Raw genomic sequence first — 20,119 nt, forward strand, 5'->3', positions numbered from 1 at the left:
TTAATTGTGACTTACAGGAAGAAAAAAGACCACGTGAATGTTGGGGGAGACTTCATCCCCTTGTTCAGACATTCCCAAACAGAGCAATGAATGCCAAGGGGCACAATCAAGAGCACTGGATAAGGCACCGGGAAACCTACACCCACTCGCTTCATAACCAGGACCTGGGGCAGTTTCCCACATGGTCAATCCTGCAGCTAACACAGGCACCAACCCACAAAATGCGTGTCCTTCCATGGAGAGCTGCTGGCTCTACCCTTCGTGGGCAGTGAAGGGTGGGCACAACATCCCATGCCATCAAGTGAGAAACAAAAGGAAAATGGGGACACCCCTTAAACAGGGCAGGTAAGAGTTGAGGAGCAGGCCTGCAGATAGCTGCAAAGTGCCATCTAAATGCCATTTTTGTAGATAGCTAGATGGCACAGGGGGCAGAGGGGTTGGGCCTGGAGTCAGGGAGACCTGACTTTGTTAGCTGTGTGACCCTGGGAAAATCACCTCACTTCTGTCGGCCTCAGGTTCATCTATAAAATGGGTATAATAAAGGCATCTTCCTCCTAGGGCTGTGGAGGATGCAATGAGATCCTTAAAGCTCCACAGAAATGGCTCACGAAGATGATGATGATGAAAATGGAAAAGGAAGGAAGTGGGCTAAAGCAGGGGGAGACAGTCCTCCGAAGACAACCCCACAGACGCACAAGAGGGAGGAGCTTCTTCGCTATGGTTATTTTATTTTATAGTTAAGTCCATATATTATATAAAACAGAACAGGAAAATGAACAAGTCTATAAAATCCACGGAGGAGTTTGGATGACAAACCACAGAGCGCACTCTCTCTCTCTCTGCCGCTGTCATCTGCAGACCTCTGGGGGTTCTTGGTCTCCAAAGCTCGGGCAGCTGCAGAGTCGTCACGCCACGCCGGGAAGCCATGATGATTTGGATGATGGTCAAAGAGGCCCTTGCAGATCCTCAGTCTCTCCCTCAACGCCTGCTCCAACAAAGGTCAGACTGGTCATGATGCAAGGTTTTCCTCCGAGGCGTTAAGGGAAATTCTGGCAAAGAAGCAGCCCTGAGCCTTCAAGAGGAAGTCCAGACATGTTGCCTGGGGCCAGTGAGCCGCCTAAACACTGCTCTACTCTATGCACACACATTGGCAGGGCCACGAGCTACAACAGGGACATCCAACCCAGAAGTAGGTTTCAAGGTCAACAGCAGGGAAGCAGGTTAAAGGAACCCTTTCTGAGCCGGCACCGTCATCCCACAGACAACCCAGTGGATACAGGGGAAGGCTCTAGGCCCCATTTGCTTCCAATTCAACACAAGGCTGCCAGTTCCAAACTTGCTGGAAAGAGAGCTGTCTCTGTCCCTCAGAACAGTTGAAGCCTGTTGGGATGTCAAGTCTCTTGGCAAAGGCATACCAGCCCCTGCCAGCTCCCCTAGATTTAAATCCACTGACTGCCACACTCCATGGAAAACAGAAGGCCAAGAGAAACAATGCTTTACAAGGAGAGGTGTCTAGCTGTTCACACAACCCTAGATGGAGAACATCCTTCTTGGTCTAAACGAGAGGTGAAGAGGAGCGCTAGCAAAGGCTGATCAACGCATTCTAAGACAAAAGGGGGCAAAGAAACATCTAGGAACAAAGGAATGGAGAGAGAAACCCTTCTAGGTCTGACCATGGAATCAAAGGCTGCAAGGCCTAAGGCGTCCCCTAGCCCGTGCCCTGGCAGGAAGCCTGTCCCCCAGCTTTCAGAAAGATATTTTAAACACAGAAAAGTATTGGCAAATACAATAGTTAGCAAAGCAAATTGAAACCCATTCTTTAATGTTCTGATGTCTTGAGTCCTTGAAATACAGACAAGACACTCACTTCTCACTATTTCTGTGCACTATTGGGCAAAGATAAAAAGAAAGAGACTTAAAGATTTGTTTTATTTTCTACTGGGGGCAGGGGGGTCAATAGAACCGTTACCCAATTTGCTCTCCACTGTACATACACACTCCCACACACTCATACACCCACATAGAACGCACGCGCAAACACACAAAAACCCTCAAAGCTGCACCAATACTTCGTATTTTGACCAAAAGAGTAGATCCTGGGAGAAGTGCAAAATGCAAAATCAACTGACAGAAAAATGCTGAACAAACAGCATCGTTAATATACAAAATATTTATATTACTGAACTATTAACAGGTGACATTCTCTGCCACTGTACAGCTCGGGAGCCGCCTGCTCCTTGCTCCAACCTAGTCCATGCCGGTCGCCAAGAATCACCACACACTCTAGTTGGCTTCATTCTTTGATGCTTCGTCAAAATTTTCTACGAGATCTGAAGAAAAGCAGAGAAATGAATGGTCAATGGCATGAGGTTTCTTCTCTGCCGCCACGGTGATGGCAACACGGCCACAACACCACTAGGCTGGGCCTCTCACCCGGCCCTCCCTGGGGAGGTGTGCAGGGAGATGGGACCTAGGCACCAATCAGTGCAACTCCCATTTTATTGCCCTGCAAGAATGCCAGCTACTGTCGGAGCCAATGCAGGCAGCCAGCACAGGCCATCTCTGACTTGGAGTTCTTATGGGAAATCTGGTGCTGTGTGTATTTGGATATTTGAATCAAGTTTTCTAGGACAAAATATCAAAGTAAACTTCATTCCTTTTCTATTAAACCTCAATGACTGGGGTTTTATTGGCACGGATGAATACTTTTCCTGTAAACGGACTGACATCCTCTTCGTGGTCCACTTCATGAAATAGGGGGGCTGAAATCTTATCAGTTGGTAGACAGCTCCAACCTTCACTGTGTTAGGTCTTTGAAGACAGATAACAATCCACCCATCACTGGGCTTGGCAGGCCTCTCCTGAGCTGGCCCTGAGGGAAGCACACTGCTGGGGGCCACGCAGAACCCCAAGTGTGCAGGAAGAACAGAGGCGGCCTTAGGGCAGTCCCCAGCCTGGATGGCAGGAGTCAAACACAGAGATCAAGCTGAAGGCACAAACGCCAAAGCCAAAGACAGGAGCAGTCTTTAGACCCACCTGGCACGTCGTCATCCTCTTCATCAATGTCTTCGGGTTTGGGGGTTTTGCTATCCAACACTGAAAAGAACGTTAAAAACACTGAAGCCACCAACTATAAGTGTTTTAAAACAAACCAAACCTCTCTCTCTCACAGTTCCCTCCTCTCTAAACGAATCTGAACAGGAAAAGGAAATCCTGTCAATCTTATTACTGCAGATTTGGGGCTGACAACATCAAGAGAGCCTTCACCCTAAATCAGACACAGAGCAGTTCAAATAGCGCCTCTCGTTTCCTCATCTGCCAAGCTTGGAGGTCACTTCAGCCCTAGGTCTGTGACAGCTTCACAGCAAAGCCAAGTTTCAAATACACCCCCAAATTCAATCAATCAGATGAGGTCGGAAGACAAGGACTTCCTGTCGCACACAGCCCGGATCAACAAGGGCCTAGGGAGAAGCTCACAGAGATCACCCAATCCCAGAACCTGAGGGCCTCAAAGGACCCAAAGACCATCCCTCCATGGCTTTCACATAGCCTCTTACTCTGAGAGTGTTACTCTCAGTCAATAAAAATTCACTCATTCTGTGCATGCTGTATCACCAACAAATCCTTCCTAACTGAGTGAAGTGGTTTCCCATGAAAGACACAAAGTAAAATCCCTTCACCTGTGGGCTGTGGGTTGCTAGCGGAGAGGCAGAAGGCCCTGAATCCAGATACCTACCTTGCCTTGGGAACTGTTCAGCTAACTTTCTAAGACTCGTTAAGCTGTCAGCGCCAAGCTGGCTTAATATTCCAGGAAGCATTTCTGTGATTGGCTTGGCTTCTGCATGGCCAGTGATTGCAAAGGTGTTGGCGGAGAGGGAAGCCTGGACTTTGGGATTGTTGAAATGAATAACCGTCCCATCATCTTTAATCATGTTCACCTGTTTGAACACAAGACACACAGAAGGTTCACAAGTGTCTCACCACCTTTTCAAAAAGTAATTATCCCAGGGGCGGCCAGGTAGCACAGCGAGTAAGAGCACCGGCTTCAGTGTCAGAACGACCTGGAGATCGAATCCTGGGCTCAGCCACTTAGCACCCACCCAGAAACACCTGGCCTTATAACCTTGAGCAAGTTACTTAACCCCAATTGCTTAGGGGCGGCCAGGTGGCTCAGCGAGTAAGAGCACCGGCTCCAGTGTTGGGACGACCTGGAGATCAAATCCCAGGCTCAGACACTCAGCACTACACTGTGTCTGTGTAATAACTGGCCGTGTAACCTTGAGCAAGTTACTTAACCCTGATTGCTTAAAAAAAAAAAAAGTAATTATCCCACTAGTACATGGACTGCAGGCTCCTAAAGTCGCAACTCTTTCCATACTTCAGAGGGGGATCACCACACGAGAGAGAAGGCCAGTGAACCTCCAACCAGAGCAGGAAAACTGCAGAGCCAAAACTCACTGCCAGTCCTGGCCCCGTTTCTGCGTGGACACATCACCAACTGCCCAGTGGGCCTCTCGAACAGAACTCATTTGCATTCCTCCCAAGCCAAACCTGGTCAAGGACACACAAACTCCAAAACAGTCTCCTCTACTCCAGGTGTCCAACCAGCTGCCAAAGATGGCAGCTTCTATCTCCATATCTGTTCTCCAGCCCTTTCTCACCACCCACAGAACCACTATCTCTTAAGCCCTGGTTTCTTTGAAAGCCCATCCAAGTGCCATGGTCTAGGGGAAGCCTTTCCTCATTCCTTTGTTCTGTTCTTTCCCCAAAGAACCACCTCAGTTTGATTTTGTACATCTTTCTGTGTGTCTATATGATGAAGTCGATCAGGGAAGTCTCTGGATGATTTAATTCATTTTTGTCTTTGTACCTACCCTTAGTGCCTGGCCCAATGACTGGTACACAGTAGACTCCTAATAAAAGCTCACTGACCAGGAGAGGGCAGAGCAGAGCCATCCTTTCATATCCTTCACTTTTTTTTTCCAGCGTTTTTATTTTTGGAGGGGGGAAGGTAGGGCAATTGGGGTTAAGTGACTTGCCCAAGGTCACACGGCTAGTTTTTGTGTTAAGTGTCTGAGGCCAGATTTGAACACAGGACCTCCTGACTCCAGGGCTGGTGCTCTATTCAGAGCCACCCAGCTGCCATTCTCCCCCCCATATCCTTCACTTGGACACACTGTGTGCTCACCCTATTAACAGAGCCAATGACTGAATTGGTGGTCCATTAAAACCACCAGGTCTTTCTCATGATTGCCATCTCCCTGTAACCCTTCAGGTTAGAAGTTAAGAAACCGAGGCTGAGAGAGGGGCTCTGAGGCTTACAATGCTAGTGAATGCTCACTAGCATTTCCTCCAAGCTTTGTAGCATCTGTCATAAATTACTGAGAGTTGCAGCTCAGCTGTACCAGCAACACCCACTCCCTACTGAAGCCTCTTGGGACACCCAAAATAATGCCCATCAAGAGTTTAGAGCTAGAAGGGGCCTTAATGTTCATCAAGCCCAATACTCTCATTCTACAGATAGGAAAAAGGGAGCAGATGCTACGGACCTGCACAAGGAAGGTCACACAGCTACCAAATGTCTGGGCAGGATTTGAATCCAAGGCTCCTAGACTCCCAAAGCTAGAACTCTTCATGGGATACCACAACTGTCAAAAGGATACATGTTCTAAACATGACTGCTCTTCCTTATAGCACCATCTCAAGGGCGAGTCTCCCCCATGTCTTAATATAACATCTCCCTGACTCCCTGCACACGTGGCCAAGCCGCCAGAAGGAACATGTTCATAATGACTTAAATCACACGTGATGGCTCATCCCATTTTGGCAGAGGGACAAAGGGCTCAGGCTGTCCCCGGCCAGGACTCCTGATCTGCCACCCACTGGCTGCTGGAGGAAGAATCCCCGCCCCCCACATCCTTCAGAGTTCTCCTCACTACTGCTGTCCTTTCTGTGGACATAGGTTGGCACATAGCAGGATTTCACCGTCTGTGACTTGACAGATGCTAGGCTGGAGGCCACACTGCTCAGGACCCCCCCCAGCTATCCCTGACTCCCACTTCTCATCTTGCCCGGTTGGGGAGAGGGAGAACGCCACTCATTTAGGTGCCACGGTTCTGAGATGAAGGAAGGCCCTGTCCCTACAGACCCTGGCCCAGGCCACGGGGGCTCCTACCAGGCATGTACACCATTCACCAGGATGTGCTGGCATGGCTGAGCTGCAACTATGAGTAATTTTTTCCATGGGGAAAAATGGGTGTAGCATCAGAAGACCATATAGCACTTAACTTCAGTAATCCCCTGTGATACTTCAAGGAAGAAATGCCAGCCATCCCACAAGGATGATCACACAACCCCTCCACAGCTAGACAGATGGTCTTGGATAGAGTCACTGAAAAATCCTCCACCCTGAGGCCAGCCTGGGGATGAGCTCAGCTAGGCTGGCTTGGGGGCAGTAGGGTCCAGCTTCAAAACCCTTCCAATGGGGTGGCAAGGCCAGCCAGAATTCATGATCTCCTGAAAGAATCCTTAAGACCCACCAAGATGAGCCAAACAGGAGGCCTTCAGAAAGAACACTTAGGGCACACTGTGGGCTGAACTGGAATTTAGGTTGGCCTAGGAATTTCCATTGATTTATATACTGTTTCTATGCAAAAATGTACTCCAAGTTCCAAATAAGAGAGTTTTAACCCAACAAACAACTACTCAGAACTAACTCTGTACAGAGCACAGTGTGAGGTCCTAGGGGGAGGATGCAAATGAGATAAGTCAAGGCATCCACTGCCCTATGAAGCTTGCAGTCTGTAGCCTGATGAGAGAACTAGAACACAGGGTATGTGCCAGCCAGAGCACCCTAGACTGGCTGGGCCCAGTGATCCTTGCTTAGGGAGATCTTCACTGTGGCCACGATGCTCCTCAGGGCCTCAAAGAAGAGCCAGGGCAGCACTGCACCAAGGGAAGGCCAGGCCACTTTCTCCAGAACCTAGGAGGGCGAGGATGTGGCATGGGCAGGCAGATTAAGGCAGACCCCACAAGGGGACAGCTGCTTTCAAGTTAACAAGAACATCAGTGACTCTAGATTCTAGAAAATATGCAGAGAAGTAAATCAAGTCTATGGTTTAAAGCCAAAGAGCCAGTCAACTCAAGACCAACTGAGTCTATGAAGAAGGACTCTCAGAGAGGCACTGTGAATGTGTGCACATGTGAGCAAGCCTGTTCATTCCAGGGCCTTGTGAAACCCTGCCTACCATCAACACAAGCTCTAGAAATAGCTTCTTGAGGGAAAAGAAAAGGTGAGAACTTGTTTGGGAAAATCTTCCATGGTCTTTATCCATGCCTTAATCATTTCAGTAAGTGAACAAGTTACCTACATTTGGGCCATTTTCACCAATGGTGGTTTGAGAGTCTTAATATAGTACAATTAAATCTGTATGTGAGGCCAGGCTTCAGGAAAGTCTGCTGTGACCATGTGTAACCACACCAATGTTAGTCATATGAAAAATGACCTCCCACCCAGCAGTCCGAAGTTCTTGAAAAAGACCAAGAACTTTGGGCTGATTTTTTTTTCATTTGAAAAGTCAAAGCAACTTTTGACATTGGAGCCTAGTGACCTCACCTCTTCAATACCAGCAATATTATTCACAGCCAATTTTTTGAGAGAACTCTGAAGTTTCTTGTCATCTGCTGTGGCCGTTCTATGTACCACCTTCTTCTTTCTGCGCGCTGTGCCCTAAGAGAGGCAGACAATGGGAAAAGCCTTAGTCAGCAGAGTCCCACATTCCCACATTCACATCATCTCACCGGATCCCACAAAGGACGTTGGTGACTCTCATGTTTAGTGAAGGGCTCAGGAGGCCACACACAACAAACAGTAGGGGCCTGTTCTCAAGAGTTTAGTTATTCAACACCTTATCCAACGGTCAAATGGTACCATTTCAACATCTGTTTCAAAAGCATCTGTGCTTCATGGTTAACTTGATAATCTGAAAACATTACAAGCAATGTCTGCTCAATCCAATGCCATCTTAAACAAAATAAGCAAGTTCTAGAAACCAGAGGACTCAAAGGCCATTACTCCAATGGCTCTCTGATACCACCAAGGTAGGTGGTTCCTTCAACAGCAGATGGCCACCATCCAAGCCTTGAGGACAGGCTCTAGTTCCTAGACTGCTCCCTACTTACTTCAAGTGTGATTCTTTTCCCTACATTCCTGTCCCATAAGCACCTTCATACTTACACTACAGCTAAAACCTTTCTTAAAAACACCACAGAATTTCAGAGTCTGGGGGCCAGTGCAATAAGCCTTACAAGTCACCATACATTAATACATCACTAGAAGTCCATGTAAAACAACTAAGTAACAAATGAAAAGTCTACATTTTACTGGGTCACATTATCAAGGGAATCCATATTAGACTGCTCCCAATTTAACAGGCGGAACTGCAGCCATGGATTTCCAGGACCCTACTGGGACAGTCATGTATGTTTAGAGTCCCAGGTTAGACCAAAATAGGTGACCTAATCAATAATGTAACTCAAATCCAACTAACAGCAAAAGGCCAGAGGTCCCTGGAGCAAAGTCTCGGTGCCTTGAGACCAAAGGCAGAATCCCCTTGCAGATGACTGGAGATGGGTGTAGTGAAGCTCTTTCTGCTAAAAGAGCAGGAGCCTGACCACCAGCAGATACAGTCAGGTCTCTTCACAGGTGGCAGGCCCCTCCCATGCTCGGCATCATTAAAGTGCGAGTTTACAGTATAGCTGATGACACCAGCTGTAGCACCTCGGAAAGCTGCTCAGAGGCTCCCATTCCTTTCTCCAACTCCTTTTACAGATGAGAAAAGTGAGGCAAACAGGGTGACTTGCCCAGGGTCACATGGCTACTAAGTGTCTGGGTCTGGATTTGAATTCAGGTCTTCCTGACCCCAGGTCCAGCACTCTATTAAGGCCCTAGAAAAATGACTGCCCATGTTATCCTCTGAAGGGCTTCCCTGTCAGTGATGTGCTGGTCAATGCTAAACACCCAGCAACACACTTTTCAGTTTAACATGGCATTACTATTAATATTTTCTCCTTCACTTTCTGAAGTCTAGATAAATCAACAGAATAATAAATTAAGCCCTTATTCATAGCCTCTGCTAATTTCTGAGGGAAATTTCACATGGAAAATTGAACAACCAGCTCTCCAGTTTGAGGGGAGACCTGGCTCCCTCCCATAGCATCTATATGTCTTCTGTCCCACATCATGTACATTTTGATTATAAATCAACTATAGATTGTCTTTTGTGATTATAGTATCACAAGGAGTAGCCCTCCCTAGCTGTTAGATATGGAAGGAATACAGCACATTAGAGTGTCATGGCTTGGAATGGCCTCAGAAAAATAGGATGGGTGAACCAACAGTTGGGAGAGCAGACTGAGAAACACCTCACTGGATATTTCACAGGATTGTTTTTGCAGGATCAATCAACTAACAAGCATTGATTAAGTTCCACTGTGTGCCAGGCCCTATGCTAGGGATACAAGCAGAAGAAAGGGAAATAATCCCTACTCACAACGAACAAGGACATCTATAAATATATTTGGCATAAATATAAAGTGGGTAGATACAAATATGTATAAGGCAGCTGGGGAGAATCAGGAAAGGCTTTGCACCGAGGGAGGTGCCTGATGGAAGGTGGGAACGCACCCCAGAAGGGTGGGATGGCCAATACAAAAGCTCAGCGTGTCCTGGGGTAGGAACAGAGAGGCCAACTTGGCTGGACGCCAGAGTGCTGGAGGAAGTAATGTTCATGGAGGCTGGTGCCAAGGTGGGAAGGACTTTGAAGCTTAGATTGGAGTCTAGAGGCAATAGGAAGCCACTTGAGTTGACCAGGTAGGAGGATCCCCTGGTCTTGCTTTTCCTTGGCCAGCTGAGGGGGCAAGGTGGGGGGCAGGGCAGCTCCTTGAGCTTAGGCACAAGGTCACGGCTGGCTTCTGGCTGTCTAGGACCTGGCACAAAGCAGGCCATTGATAAATGCTAGCTGCCTAAAGGATCAGTCCTTCAGCTTGGACATTTCTTTCCATTCTTTTCAGAGAAATCTCTCAGATATTTTACATGTGCCTCTGCCTTCTCAAATGGAGAACAGGAAGCCTAATTGATTTTTTTTTTTTTTTTTTTGCTTTTTGGAGGACAATTGGGGTTGAGTGATTTGCCCATGGCTAGTTAAGTGTCTGAGGCCGGATTTGCACTCAGGTCCTCCTGACTCCAGGGTCAGTACTCTATTCACTTCGCCACCTAGCCGGCCCCAGCTAATTAATCTCTTCTTGAGTACCTGGAATTACTGTGTGAACATCAATTACTCTAGGATGTTTTGATCTGAGGCTCCTCCTGACCCAGCTCTCACCTGCCCCCTCTCCTTTGAGTATTATTACTGTTGTTGCTGCTGTTAATCGGCCCATTTCTGATTTCTCCTTCTTCACCTCCTCACTGGGGGCTTCTCACCTGCTGGGGGCCAGAGAACCATAAGACGGTGACTTCTCAGGCTCCCGAGCCTGCCTCCCTCTCTCTCCTCAGACACAAACCCAAACCCCAGCTAATTTGTGCAGGAGCTCCCCCCACTGCCCCGGGAGACAATGGTGCCTTCTCTCTGAGCTTCCCTTCCTCTTCCTCCTGCTTAGGCCAACACAGCTGACTCCCCCATCAGAGGGCAAGCTCCCTGAAGAAGTAACCCACTGTAATAAGCAATCAATAAGTGCCGGCTGGCTGCCGAGGCCAGGCAAAGGGATCTCAAAGATTCAAGTGCACTGGCTTAGTTGTCATGCTGAACTTTTCATTCCTTGTAACTTGTCACCCCCGGGGCTTAACTCCCAGACCCTGGAACCCGAAGGCATTTCATAAAGACCAACAGACTGACCGATGAACTGTGACATCTGAATCTGCCCCAGGTTCTAACTTGGCTCAGACACTTAGTAGGTGTCTGACCTAGATAGACTAAGATACTTTTCTCTGAATCAGTAAAATGAAGGTGTTTGGCTAAATGATGCCTAAGGGCCCTCCCAGCACAAAGTGATTAATTAGTCCCTATCATTAAATGCCTATTGTGTTCTAGACGGACATAATGGAAAAATCTCTACTCTCATTACATTCCAATGGAGGCAAGGGGTCCTATAGAAGGTGCTGCTTGGGCTGAACTCTGAAGACTAGGAACTCCCAAAGGCAGAGGTGAGAGCAAGCCAGGTATGGGCAAAAGCACCGAAGTGGGAGGGAACCAGAAGCAAGCGGACAATGTGAGAAGAGCTTTAAATGCCCAATGGAAGAGTTGCTACTCAATCAGCTGCTTATCTCTAGTTTCCCAGCTCTGTTTTGAACAGGTGACTTCTCAACAGATGTCATCACAATGGGTCCTATTAAGACAACTGTGCCTTTTCCCTGAGCAACTGGGCCCAGAGGAAGGAAGGCTAGGCCTTTAGCAACTAGAGGGAGAGCCTGACCCTGGAACATCAGTGGGAGTTCTCAGCACAAGGCCCTTTCCCAAGGAAGTTGAATCCCTTGAACAAGCCTGTCTGCTCACTATACTTGGCCATCATGAGCTCTTTGGCTTAAGGGGGATGATCAATGGTCCCAAGTCCCATGGCTGCCGCACTGCTGCTGGACCAAAGCAAAGAAGGCTGGTTTTTGAGTGAGAGGACAGGGGTTTGAATCCTTGTGATTCCCTTACCACCCTTCAAGCCCCTTCAGCTCTCTGGACCTCAGTTTCCCTATAAGCCACATGAATGCATTAGGCTAGATGAGCCCCAAGGCCTCCTCTCCTGTCTGCTGCTCCCTGGAATGGAACATCACTTCCAACCTTTACAAGCTTTGGTGTATAAGAGTCCACACTCACCTTGCCTCCTATCCGGACCTGAGCCTGAAGCTTGGCTAATTTCTCTTGATTCATGCTGCTGGTGGATCTAGAAAAGAAGAAGATGGTTTTAAGTCTCTGGAAAGTCTTAACAAGCTCTAGCAAAACTGGAACCCTGCCCTTGCAGGCCTCAGGCCCCTGGGGTTCTCACCACCTTGTACTGAGTGACCACCAGTCCTCCTGGCCCAGCTTCCTGGATGAAGCCTTCCAACCCCACATCCCATCAAGACGGAGACAAGGCCCAGTGGATGCCAGCTCCAACAGCTCCTACACCAAGCTGCTCAGACTTTGAGAAAGAGGCTCAAGATCCTCAAATTGGCCTGGCAAAGGGAGAGAGACTTCTGGGGATGAGTCCAGAAAGCTGATCCTTGGTGACAAACTCTATGGCTGTGGCCACTCACAAAGCCTATCTACTAGGAGAGACAGGGCGAGTCAGGGAATGGAGTGGCCATAGATGGAACTTCCTGCCCATCATATTTAGTAATGGATAGAAATTAAAATGATCCCAAAAAGGAGGTGCTGTGAAAGTCACCAATTTTGAGACACCTCTAGGGAAACATTATTCCCTTCTTTTGGCTTCAATAATGATGAAATAAATCCTCACCACCAGTTGGTACTGGTGTTTAAGCAAGGATTTTTTGGGCAGAGCTCTCACCTATTACAAAATGCCTTAATAAAGAAAAGTCTCAAAACCAGACCATACTCTCAAACTATTTCCCACTTCTTTTCAGACAGACTGTCCATGTACAAGCAAAAAGCCATGTGAGCTGAGATCAAATGTGATGAATGGCTGGATCTCCACAAACTAAAAGAAGTGAACACAAAATAAGGATGTCTTTGTCCAAGAGAAGATGATGAAATGAGTATCAATGAGAGGGAGCAGCCCAAGCCTCCCTAAAGGGAGAACTCTAACAGCCACAAAATCCTCTCATGCCTCCTCCACAGGCTCCTTGTTTTCTGGTGTCCAGAGCACTTTTCCATACAATTTCTTCCTTGATCCTAATCTCCACACTATTGATAGACTGTGGAGGAACACACTGTTACTTCAAAAGTACATGTCATTCTCTAGCTGAGTCTCAGCCTTTTGTTCTTTAACCTTTTAAGGCACAAAAGGAGAAGGGCAGCCAATCAGTCAGCCTTGGGTTTGGGAACCACTGGCCTCAGCACGAAGGTATGAATCCCGGGACTCTCCTCCTTTCTCACATGATCTTGGACTGACTCATCTTTACTCCCCCATCGGAGCATCCAAGACCAGCACTAGCAGCACTAGCGCTGTCTTTGGGGCCCTGCTGCCTACAACAATACTAGGTGCCAGGCACTGTCCTAGGTACCGGGAATGGAGATGAAAGTGAAATTGTTCCTGCTCTCCCTAGCTTACACTCCATCAAGGAAGGTGCAACATATGCACAGAGGGAGGTGATAGGGTCAGCCCTGTGGCCTGGGGGCTCAGGAAGGAGGGATTGTAAAAGGCAGAGAAGAGGTCAGTGGGTATTGTAAGCATGACACACAGCCAGCACCCAAGGCACTGAGACAGGCTGAGGAGATGGCCCATCACGTGTGAACAGGGAGGAGGCCAATCTGGCTAAGAGCGGTAAAGTGCACATGATGTCGGAAGGGCAGGCGGGGTCTGTTTTAAGGCCAAACAGAGCAGTTTTTATTTTACTGAGTACTGGTAAGTGGCATGATCAGACCTGTGCTTTACAAAATCAGCAGCTGAGTGGAAGATCAAGTGGGGAGAGAGCTTAGACCAATCAGGAGGTTATTGGAGTCCAGGTGAGAGGTGATGAGGGAGAAGATGGAGAGGCAGAAATGGCCAGGCCTGGCAAAGACTGAATATGTGCAGTGATGAAGAGTAAAGTCTGGGAGGCTACTGAGCTTGTCGGCCTGGATGCCTGGAAGGATGGGGGACACTGCAAGAACAGGGAAATTTGGGAAAAGGGCAGGTTTGGAGGGGAAAAATCCAAAGTGTTCTGGACAAGTTGAGGCTGAGATGCCAACACACCCAGCTGATGCTCAGAAGAGAACAGGGATGGATCCTGAGATCTGGGAGATGTGCACAGAGATGTATCAAACGCCAAAGAGCTGCCAAGGTCATCACCTGAGAGGGGTTACAGAGAGAGATTAAGCCCCAAGACGGAGCTCCGAGGAACGTATGTATGGCCATAGTTAGAGGGAATGACATGGGTGATGAACCAGCAAAGGAGGAGAAGGAACCAAGGACACCACGGGAAGGGAGAGTCCCTAGTCATCTGGTCACTGAGTATGAAGCTATGCACCTATGCCTATCCCTGTGCATGGGGGGGGGGGCGCTGGGCTGGGCTCGAGCCACTGTGAAATTCTGAGGAGTGTTTTTCAGCCATGAAGCCTGAAGACAAGACCATCTCAGTATCTGGTGACCAAGAAGGCCCAGGAGTTCTGGAGGGAGCTCTTTCAGTGGAATAATGAAGAAGTTGGATAGCAATGGAAAGTGAGACATAATAAGTGCAGGAAGCAGGCACAGGTCAGTAACTGGAGAGAAGCTTAAGGTCTGATGACAGGATGTTAAGTCTGGGGGAAACTTGGATGCATTTGTAGGCAGCAAGGGAGGACCCAGTAGAGAGAAAGAGACTAAAGATTAGGGAGAAAAAAAGGGATGATAGTGGGGCAATCTAGGAGAGGGGATGGAATCAAGGGGACATGCTTAGGCTGGTGAGAAGCATCACCTCTTCACCAATACCTGAGGTAAAAAATGGAGGCTGTCAAGGGGTTTGTGAGATGCAGAGAAGCAGGAGCTCCCATCAGATGAGCTCTGTTTTTTCAGTAAAGCCTGAGAGGGTAAGCGCTGATGGTGTGGGAGTCTTGAGAAGAGAGGTTAGGAACAGTCTCATTGGGTGACAAGAAAAAGTACTGCCAGGCTGCAGTGAGGGCCCAGTACTGAACAGTTAGTCTGTAAGCATTTATGAAGCACTAACTATGTCCTAGGAACTATGCTGAGTGCTGGGGACACACACGGATGGATGGATGGCAGGACACCCCCCCACACACACACTCACCCTAGCCCTGGAACTCACTTAATGATAGGGGAGCCGACATGTAAATATCTAGACCCATGCAATGTAGATAGAGTAAATGGAAAATGGAAATTAATCTGGGAAGGAAAGCCATCAAGAAGATCTCTTGCAGGTGCTTCCTGAAGGAGGCTAAGGAAGCCGGCAGAAGAGCTGCCTGCCAGCAGGGGAGGGGGCAGTCAGGGCAGAAGTGGGAGACAAAGATGTGCTGTTGTCCTAGCAGCCCCACTGGGCTCAGTGGGTGATTTGCTTCAGCTCCATTCAGCAGAATGTGTGTAGGAGGACAGGAGGTGGATGGTGGGAATAAGCCAGGCATTTAAGAAAATATTTATTAAATGAATATTTCTACTCAATTTTTAAAATGCCTTTTAAGTTTGCAAGATATTGTTAAATTGTCTTTTACCTAAATACATAAAATGCAATTAAGTCACCAGTCCTGTGGATTCTGGGTACAGAACCATAACAAGGGGAAGGGAGGGATCGTAATTAATGCTAATTTGTATTTGATCTCAAAGAATGTCACTACCACATCCCCATGAGGTGGAAATGACACCAGCTTTGCAAGCAGAAACCTTAACCTGTGTGACCTTAGCTAGGTCACTTCCACACCCTCAGCGGGTTTCTTCCCCTTAAAAGCTGGTAGACTAGATAACAACTCAAATGCACACACTGCTTTATACTTTGCTACATATTTACACACATGATCTCATCTGGCTCTCAAAACAACTATGTGAAGTAGGCATCATTATCCCTACTTCACAGCTGAGGAAGGTGAGGCTGAGACCTTCATGAGCGAGGTCATGAAGTGTGGGAAGCAGAATGGAACAAGCCCTGGTCTCCTAAGCCATGCGCTTCTCAGTGATTGCAGGGCCCCCTTTAACAACTACAACCCTAGGGAGGAGAGAGCTCACCTCTATGTTACCAAACAGATGAGGAAATGTTAGGCATGTACACATTCACACTCTCCCTCTCAAACCCTCTCTGGCCCCTGACAGCCCACCGGGGCACAAAAAAGTGAGTCCTGATTGGAGCCCAAGGTGAGACATGTGCCCAGAAGTCAGGGAGAGTTTACACTTTTATCACTCCTCCACCTGAGCCCTACTGCTTATGGAGGAAGGAACCTGGCTAGAGGCACAGTATGCCAATGCCAGCCCTGCCACTGCCTGGGGTTCTACTGCACCCATCTCCCACAGTGGTCTCCTGGCCTTCAGCTTCTTCCCTTTCCAAGCCATCCTTCCGTAACAACTCTACATGCACGGGTGTGACCATGTCACTGTTGCCCAAAAGCTCCCTAGTCACAGAGAGCCTCAGCCTGGGCCAGGAGGCCTTCCAGAGCCATCCATCCCCTACTTTGGTCAACTCCAGATCAACACCACTCAGTGAATCACATCCACGCTGTCAAAATCATTCTTCCCTTGATGGTCCAAGTGCCACCACCTCCACGGAAGTCTTCGGTATTAGGAACCCCCCTCTCCCTCTCCCAAGGGGTCTATTTCCCAGGGCACTTTTTCTATTATTCTTCCTCATTCTGTCCTTACTACTCTCCCCAATCACTTATTTGTGGGCCTGATCATCTCTGTTAGAATTCAAGCTCCATGAGGGCAGGCCCCATGCATGATGCGGATCACTGTTTGCTGAATCCAATGGAGTATTTCTAGGCAGAGAAATTTCTCTACAGAAATGGAGGGAGTACGGCACCTGTAATGCTAGGCAATGGTGCTACATAAACTGAGTGGGCCTGGCACTGCTGGTTGTCTGGTGGGAGGAATGAGCACCCCCAGCCTTCCCATCCATCAGAAGCTGTCACTTTTTGGGGTTCTGGCTCCACTCTCTGGGAGGTGGAACTCAGTTTCTTCAGCTATAAAACAGGGAAATAATGTTGGCCTTTCCTACCTTGCTAGACTGTCAAAAGGAAGGTGTGCTTTAGAGAAGATGGACATGGCATAAATGAAGCTAGTCTTGGTACTTGAGATACCCACAAAGTGAAGAGGGGTTAAGTAAAGGTGGAGTTCTGGTGTGCTGAAGACAAACACAAAAACCTCTCTTGAACCAAACTGCCAAGAGTCCATCCCACAGAGTTTCAAAGAAGATACCTTCCCCACCTTCAACAAAGAGGCATTACAGAGACAAGAAGGCTATCTGGGGAGAGAGAAAAGGTAGGGAGGAACAGGAAGGGGTGTGGAGAGGTATCTCCTGGACCCCAGCAAAGGAGGGTGGGAGTCTGGGCTCGGATGTCAGAATGAGAAGTGCCTTCCAGAGCAACCAGGGACCTAATGTCTCAGGTGTGGGCAGGACCCAGGACCTGCACACAGGCACAGCAGTCTCCCCTCAAACAGCACTGAGGAGGGCTCCTACGAGAAGCCCACTGCAGCCTCTTGATGACAGCATGGGGTCACTGGCAAGTCGGTGGCAGCCTCCCCAGTCCCAGGCCCTGCACACCAAGGACCAAGGCCCAGAGGACCCAGACTTCACCACCCCAGCCCTGCAGGGGCCACATAGTCCTATCCAGCCCTAAACAAGAATCCCCTCGGTCAGAATGCCCATCATTCCAGGCTGCTTAGAGTCCATCACAAAGAAGCTAGGCAGTCCGTCCCCGCCTGCCCCGCCCCCAGCTCCCCAGCTCCCCAGGTAGGGTGATGCAGCTGGCAATCCAGCGGGTCTGGACTCCTGACCTACACAGTACAACCTGTGGGATGCAAATCAGGATGCCCTCTCCGAGGGGTCCGCCATAATCTCTCAGGCCCCCCCGCCAGCTCTGCAGACTCTTAAAGAGGCTGGACTTCCCCAAACTCTTCTCCCACTCCTCCCCAGCTGGGAGCTGCTGTGTCCTGGAGGAGAGGGGTTCAGGCCCTCGCTCCGCTCCCTCATGGAGCCACCTCTGGCACGAGGGGAGCTTCTGCAGATGCTGGAGCTATGATCAGTCCCCAAGTCCGGGACGGTCTGCTCGTCTCACGGCCTGGACCCGGGCAAGTTTCTGGCAGGGCAGGTCGGCACCTTGCCCCACGCCCCCAGATGGGATGGGATGGGACCTGCCCAGGGCCACCCGGCAGGGCTCTCTCTCCAGGAGGCCACGATGGAAGAACCTCTGGGTCCCTTTTGTTCCTCCCGAGGGTTTGCAGAGCCGCCCGGCCCACTTCTCAGACGGGGAAACTGGCCGGGTGCTAACCGGGACAAGAGGCCGGCCAGGCCCCCTGCACCATCAGGAGACCTGGGGCACCATTCAGTCCCGCAGCACAGCCGGCAAGGCGCCCCCTTACTTTACAGACGGGGAAACTGAGGCCGGGGACACCCCCTTCTAGCTGCGCTGGGAGGGACCCGGGAGCCCGGCCCTCACTTTAGAGACGGGGAAACTGAGGCCCGGGTAAAGTCCACGGGCTCCTACCTCTCCACTGGGTGCATCCCTGGGGCCAGGGGTCCCAGGCTCCCAACTGAGGCTGAGGCAGCCTCCTCCCTCCTTTGACAAGTGCACTGGCGGAAATTCGGGGTCCGCGGGGCCCTAGGCCCTCACTTGATAGAGAAGGAAACTGAGGCGCAGGAGGGCCCCCAGGTCCTCCGGGTCGGCGGAACACCTGCTTCGGCAGAGAAGGAGCCCGAGGCTCAGAGAGGACCCGAGGAGGGCCTGCCTCAGTCTCCCCCTCCCCCTAACGGCCGGGCTCCCGGGCCGACGCTGGGCCCGCCCCCGCTCCGCCTAGGCAACCTGGGTTGCCGCGCCCTCCAAGGCTCGCTCACCGCGAGCGCCTGGACCGAGGCTCCAGCAGCGACCGCTTTACCTGGAGCCGAGGCGGGGGCTTCCTCCGACAGCAACACGCGGCGGCAGCAAGATGGCGGTCGCAGAGGAGGCAGAGAAAGGAGGCGGTGGCCGCGGGAGCGCGGACACGTGATCCCACCCGGCCCACCTCCCGGCCCCCCGTGCAGCCAATCGCCATGCGCACCCGCTGGAGGGGGGCGGCCGAGCCCTCGCGTCCAATCGGGTGGCGGAGGGCTCGTAGGCGCGCCGTGCATACTGGGAACTGTAGTCCCCGGCGGAGTACATTGTGTTCCTCGCTAGGACGTCTGGGAGCGGGCAGTGAGCGAGTTTTTGTTTGGCATCCTGGACGTTCCTGGGGCATTGTCACGGGACTGGGGAGCAGCTCCCTGGCGTGTGCGTGGGAATACGGCGCGTTACAGATGCACTTGTCGTTGTGCAATCCAGAGGAGGGAATCCGGAGGACGTGGGGCGGTGTAAAAGCAACACGTTTAGTTTTCGGAGACCTTTAAATAAATTCAAGAACACTTTTGAGACGCCTGCTTCAAGGCAGCCACCATCTCATTCATGTCCCAACTTTCCAGCTCAAGCAGCGCTTACTGTGCTTAGGGCTGGTGCAGAAACAGTGCGTGTCCTCAAGGAGCCTGCACTCTGGGGAAACAATTGAAGCAACATGTATTAATGAGTTATGTAGAACACACACCTAATGTTTTATACCAATAGCCCCTCATCTCTGCAGAGAAGGGACAGATGTACATTTTTTTTTTCTGTTTTCTTCAGGGACAAGCTTTTTACAGTTCCATCGTTTTCATTCTTGTACCACTCTTTGTGACCACATTTGGGGTTTTCTTGGCAAAGATACTGGAGTTGTTTGCCATTTCCTTCTCCAGCTCATTTTACAAATGAGGAAAATGACTTGCCCCGGGGTCACTCAGCTAGTAAGGGTCAGAGGCCAGATTTAGACTCGGGAAGATGATTTTTCTTGACTCCAGACTGGCATCACCTAGCTGACTCCGACAAGCTTATTGTCACTGTCAGTAATGTCAGTAAAGTAATGTCAGTAATGTTTCCCGTTTACACCTCCTAAAGCTCAGGACTGACCCCTCACCTCCCTTCTGAATAAACTTCAGTGGCTTTCTATTGCTTCCAGGATCAAATACAAAATACTCCTTCTGGCATTTAAAGCCCTCCAGGATGCTAGTCCCCAATTACCAGTGTTCTTCCACCTTGCTGCCTGACCAGTACCATCCACTGACACTGATTTCTTTGTTATTCAAAAAACGCTTCTCATCTCTGGACATCTTCTGCTCTCTCCCTCTTTCCCCAACTCTGCCCACTGACTTCCTTGGAGTCCCAACTAAAAGCCCATCTTTTACCAGAAGCCTTTCCCAACCTCTCTTAATTCTGTTAGTTATCTCTTATTTATCTTGTGTGTATTTCTATGCATA

General features: G+C 49.6%; 1 protein-coding gene across 1 annotated transcript; it reads right to left on the minus strand.

Annotated features, from left to right (window-relative positions):
* Window positions 1–1,910: 1,910 nt before the first annotated feature.
* Window positions 1,911–18,828, minus strand: LOC138165347 (transcription factor BTF3 homolog 4). Its single transcript, XM_069093579.1, has 6 exons — window positions 18,697–18,828; window positions 11,862–11,928; window positions 7,616–7,729; window positions 3,737–3,938; window positions 3,037–3,096; window positions 1,911–2,330 (listed from the first exon to the last, which is right to left on the minus strand). The coding sequence occupies exons 2-6, from the start codon at window positions 11,913–11,915 to the stop codon at window positions 2,284–2,286; spliced, it is 477 nt and encodes a 158-aa protein (XP_068949680.1). The 5' UTR covers window positions 11,916–11,928; window positions 18,697–18,828; the 3' UTR covers window positions 1,911–2,283.
* Between the last annotated feature and the right edge of the window lie 1,291 nt (window positions 18,829–20,119).

This window comes from Petaurus breviceps, unplaced genomic scaffold (genome assembly GCF_028583685.1).
Source record: "Petaurus breviceps papuanus isolate PSGF00001 unplaced genomic scaffold, PetGlider_PUasm1.0 208, whole genome shotgun sequence".
Lineage (NCBI taxonomy): Eukaryota > Metazoa > Chordata > Mammalia > Diprotodontia > Petauridae > Petaurus > Petaurus breviceps.